General features: G+C 38.5%; 1 protein-coding gene across 1 annotated transcript; it reads right to left on the bottom strand.

The window, feature by feature from the left end:
- Nucleotides 1-2638: 2638 nt before the first annotated feature.
- Nucleotides 2639-4747, bottom strand: LOC108367888 (maltase A2-like). Its single transcript, XM_017622589.1, is given in 7 exon segments — nucleotides 2639-2795; nucleotides 2877-3005; nucleotides 3078-3382; nucleotides 3467-3773; nucleotides 3841-3979; nucleotides 3982-4177; nucleotides 4247-4747. Coding segments are annotated over 7 exon segments (1650 nt in total). The 3' UTR covers nucleotides 2639-2722.
- Nucleotides 4748-5807: the final 1060 nt, after the last annotated feature.

Here is a 5807-nt window from a genome sequence, read left to right as displayed (position 1 = left end):
CTTGGCTATCACCATACGGGACTTTAAGCATCGCTCACACTCCACTCCCGGAGTAATTTTTGACATGGTAGTAAGCTACGGCTTACAAACCACGCTGGGGCTCTGCATCAATGCATCCCTGAATAAATCCCAACTCATTGCACAGCAGCCTGCGGTAGCTAGAGCATGACTCCTCCAATGGAGTCCCTCTACCAATAAATGGTAAAAGGGTGACATCATGCGCCACCGCTTCATCGGCCTGCCTATATATATATATATATATATATATCTCGCATATCAGGCGCATATGAAGTGCGTGGTTGAGTTGATGTGCATCCATAAACCATATGGGCTCATTGAGATCGATATGTAAACACTCGCAACAAATCGATCAAAACTCTAAGCCTGGCCTCCCGCTCGCCCTCAGCTAAACACCAACTGTACAATTCATTTGTGGCAGCGCATGCTGAACTTTGTACTGGTTATTTATTGTCACCCTTTTAAGCTTTTTAAAGATTTTGTGAAACAGTTTTTTTCTGCAAATGACGTATTTTGATAGGCCTGGCAGACATATGGTTTATTGTATTTATATGGTGTATGTATACTGCAGGTACTATTGTACAAGGTGGTTTAAGGCTGGTGTTCCTATACCACGAAAATGAACGTGGTAAAAAGCGAGTACACCATAAAACAAAGCTCTGACATGAAACATTAAGGCAACTCTGACCATATTCATAGCTGGAAACCCAAAAAAAAATGTCGTTTGTGGTAGAGAAACAAAATATCAGTGTGCGTTCTAAATGTCTGTCACATCGTATCCATACCACAACATAAAGTGATATCTTTTGAACCAAAAATATTTTTGTTGCGTTTTGACTAATTATTTGGTGTGCCTTTGAAAGCCTTGGCACGCATGCTTGTACGGGTTTGGCTGCCACTACACTAATTAAATATAATGATTTTCTTTATCTCACTCTCTCGAGTGCTGCCACTTTTGAAGCCTAATCTTAGTCATAGTACATATGTTCGTATATCAAGGGTTCTATAGCAATTGATAAAATTTTTATAATAATTTTAGCGTGATTCATAATTTGGATTTTCCATTCGATTAGTAGATTAGTAGAGTGGTTTATGTATGTACATGCATTATACCGTACCGGAAAAAAAGTTCTCCACTGAGTCTAAATTTTTTTTAAGGTAATCCCGATGTTTTCTTTTTGGCCGTACGTAGGGCCGCCTTTTTACATTTTTGTTATATATTCGGCATTCAAAGTCAAGTTTGTTTCGAAAATACTATTTTTTGCCCCCAAAGTTCATTAACGTCAAGTACCCCGCTCTTATACTTGCCAATCAGATCCCAGGTCGATAATTCTAAGAGGTCGCGCATCGAGTGTGTATTTTTCCCATAGGAATTGCACGTAAGAAAATGAGTTATTCTCTTTTGAGGTCAATATAATTTTCTAGCATTAATCAAAATGCTCGAAACTATAACAATACATTGATTGCATCCCATTCAAGTATTTGCATGCTCAGATTCTTAATATTAATTTGAAGTTTGCCAAGTTTTGAAAATAGATTACTTAGCATTTTTCTGTAGTGTCGTAAAGTAGTGCTTAAATTAAAAAAAAAAAAATGCTATTAGTGGGTTTTTCTTAAGACTTCCACCATAGGGCGCTACAATGAAGATTTTCACATTTTCGTCGAAACCAATTTTTTCAAATTGGCAAACTCCAAATTGATTTTAGGCCCACAGTTTCTTCGGAAAATTTACTTAGAATAACGCGTAGAATCTTCCTATGCTATACGCACATAGTAAACAATTTTTTTTCGAACTGTGCCGGAAGGCAGTCTGTTACCCACCTATGGGCATACAAATTTTGTTCTCGAGGCGGAAATAAAAATAGTTAGCTCATATAACAGACCAAACACCATTTTTTGTTAGATATATGTATGTACATATTTATTTTTAGCGAATCAACCCATTTTTGCTTTGCAGCACTACTTAAAATGAACTACGTAAAATACATACATACGTAAATGTCAGTTTATAGCTGAGTTATATTAATTTCCTTTTTTATTTTAATTGCTTCTTTATAAAAATATGCTTATCGCTATAAAGAAAACCATAAAAATCAAAGTTTCGAAGAAATTTATAAAAATTCAAAAAGCCTGAAAAAATTTTCATACAAATTCAAAACTTTTTCCTCAGCTTTTTATTTACATACATTCACACAACTGTACGTAGGTACCCACCAAGCAAAACATGAGAAATATGCAGCAATCGTCATTGGTAAAAAATTGGCGACTCGCCGATTTATTGCCATGGTGAGAAATCGGCAACATCAATTTCTTTCATGTAATATTTTATCAATAAATCCCAAACTGATAAATTTCGCGTCAACAGTATGTAGCGGGAAAAATCATTAATTTCATTTTTAAATTGTAATTTTTTAATCAAAAATAAATTAAATATTAAATAGAATACAATTATCCCAAATATTGCCTACAGCAATAAGAAAACGACTCATTCAGGCAATAATAAAATCACTCGATCAAGCGAGTTGCCCTCGGCGGACGTTTTAGAGCGACTGATAATAAAAAATCGATATGATAGCGATATTGGCGGCAATAAAAATTGTTTGGTGAGTAGCTACATTTCAATTTACCTATTTATGTAATGAGTTTGCCTTTGCACAAGTATATGAGAAAAAGCTGGAAGTGGTCAAACGAATGTGCACACATATTACGCAATCCACCGAAGTACAACCGCTTCATAAGGCATCAGATAAATGCGTTTACTTAAGCCAACTTTATCGCTGAAACACAAAAAAAAAACAAAATTTATGTAAATAAAAAAAGGGTCAAAACTGTAACTCATCCTTCATTACTGCACTTACCCATAATTGTGCGGTGAATATGAAGTGAGCAGCACATACTCCATAGTCTTGTTGGTCAAACCATCAAAGTGTTCTATCGCACTACCACAGTTTGCTAGTATACGGTACTCCTCGATACCAGCAGCAGTTCTAAAAAAAAGTTTACAAAATATTGCAATATATACATGGTTATTCCATTAACGTTGTCTCGCTGTCACAAACCTGACTATCTGAAAGACCTGCTTCGACAGCGCGCCATACGAAAAGCCACCATCCTCCTTGAAAGCCTTGAAGGCCGCAGTCTGCTTTAACTTAATTATTCCCTTGCATATATTCAAAGTGCTACGTGCCGCGCCCCGCTCCGTCTGTACGTTGATATATTTGTAGTTAGGATTCACGGGCAGCCAAGTGGAGTTGCCTGTGCTGAAGCCGGCATTCTCCGATGTGTCCCATTGCATTGGCGTGCGCTCTGGATCTCGGAAATTATCAGAGTCTATGTCCATATCAGACATGCCAATCTCATCGCCCTAAAACGTTGAAGAGAGAAAAGGTTATTTAATTTTCTTATGAGAACTGTTTTCTTGTTTTTTTTTCTGAAAGTCAGCGCTTACGTAATAAATAACAGATGCGCCGGGCAACCCATGAACTATCAATATCATGGTATCCACGGTGTGGATGCCTATCCGTGAAGATGGGCGGCCATTGTCATGGTTTCCTATTTGCCAATTGGCCATCTTATGTCCCGTCCACATGATATCCATCCACTCTTTAGCGCACTGTTCTATGTCCTCTGCCGTGGTTGAGGTACGTAATTCAATGAAATTAAAATTCATTGGCATCTGGCTATCAATATGCGTACCATTTGATATATAAGTGGCCAAAACATCTACGGGCGCGTAAGCCTCCGCAACTTGGATTCTAAAGAGTAATGTATCGCATTAAAAGCTGTTTTACGTTTCTACCATTTTGTTCCATGTTTTCTCACCTAGAGTCCCCACCATGTACTCTCGTGTATTCATCCAAATACTCACGCCATTCGTACAATGGTTCGGGGTTTTCGGGTCGATTCTTTGTATGATCTCCTCTAGTGACCTCATCTGGGAAAGTGCCATTTTCATATGTGTTTCATAGAAAAACGGCACTGCATCTATTCGAAATGAATCTACACCACGCTCAAGCCAAAACTCTAAGGCCTCGATTAAATGTTGCCGTACCAATGGATTGCTGAGGTTGAAGTCCGGTTGCTCGGCCAGAAACTGATGTAAATAGTACTGCTGGCGTTCTTCGTTCCAAGTCCATTGCGAACCACCAAAGGCTGCCAACTAGAAAAGGCATATAGTACGCTTGTGAATATCAAAGAAAAAATATCGTCTCTGCTTTCATCTTCTTACCCAGTTGCTTGGCTCCTGACGCTCACCCGTTTCTGGATCGATCTTACCATCGGACCATACATAAACATCATCGTAGCCATCTTCACGACGTATGGACTTTTTAAACCACTCACACTCATCGCTCGAGTGATTCGGTACGAAATCCATAATAATTTTTAGTCCCAATTTATGCGCCTTTTCAATCATCACATCAAAGTCATCCAATGTACCAAAGAGCGGATTGATATTGGTGAAATTAGCTACATCGTAACCCATATCCGCCATGGGAGACTCGTAGATGGGCGAAATCCATGCAGCTGTTACACCGATTTCCTTGAAATATTCAAGACGGGATGTAATGCCATTCAAATCACCGATACCGTCGCAATCGCTGTCCATAAAGGAGCGCGGGTAGATCTGGTAGAGTGTTGCGTCCTCCCACCAGTCAACTTCGGTTGATGCAGAAGCACTGCAGGCGCAGAGCAGCGCTATTGTTATTAAGCGTAATAAGTCGCGCGGCATATCGATGTACATTTATGGTACAAATACTAGCTAATGAGGCCCCGGAGCTCTATTTATACTGCCACACATACCGTGATAAGGCTATTTGTCATTCATTAGTCCTGAACTATCTGAATGAAATTAAAGTGTGTTGATAATAATTTGAGTAGAAAACTTTGGAGAAGCTCACAGTTGTTTTTGTATTATTTATAATCTAAGATGTGATAAGTATTTACGAGCATTTTTTCATACACACGCGCACTCCCAAGTGAATGTAGTGATTAGAACCATCTGTGAATGAAGGCATATATGTACATGTGTATGTATGCGTGTATTACTAAATTTTTTAGATACTTCAGTTTGTTTTTAATAAGGCAGAAAGTACTACTTATCGAATCGGTAAATCTTTATTGTTGTTTTGGCAAGAAGAATAGGGAAAGTAACTTTAATTATTTCTCATAACATTTCGAACCACTGAATATTGATTATTTTCGCTGCGAAATTGTTATTTATGATAAGGAAGTGATGTTTTAAATACGTCCAGAATTCTATTTTTGTCCACATTTTATATGGAAGCGAACTTTGTCGCGGAGGTATGGACAACGAGAACATTGGATGCAGCGAAAGATTTAGAGGTGCGTAGGCGATGGCGATGGCGAATACCGCAGACGATTAAACGAAGAGCTCTGCACGATGCGGAAATAGTGCAACGAATTGATATACAGCGGCTCCGCTGGCTAGCCCATTTCGTTCGAATGGTCCAGCTCTGAAAGTAATCAACTCGTAACCCGTTGGTGGCGGCTGAGGAAGAGGGAGGCCCCTACTTCAATGGAAAGACCAGGTGGAGAAGGACTTGGCTTCACTTGGCATTTCCAATTGACGTTTCTAATTCGAGAAACGACTGGCATGCTTTGTTGAGCAATAAACTTGTGCGAAAAATATTCGCGGGATGCTACGCCAAATTGAAAGATCGAGTGCAAAAAGTTTAAAAAGCCTTTTTGTTTAGATAGCAATAGTGAGAAACATTTTTCTATGAATAAAAGTCTAATATTTTGTATTAGAGTTTTATTTATTGCACGTT

This window comes from Rhagoletis zephyria, unplaced genomic scaffold (assembly GCF_001687245.7).
Source record: "Rhagoletis zephyria isolate East Lansing unplaced genomic scaffold, Rhagoletis_zephyria_1.1 Rzeph_scaffold_02846, whole genome shotgun sequence".
NCBI lineage: Eukaryota > Metazoa > Arthropoda > Insecta > Diptera > Tephritidae > Rhagoletis > Rhagoletis zephyria.
This window is presented reverse-complemented; position numbering and strand designations above follow the sequence as displayed.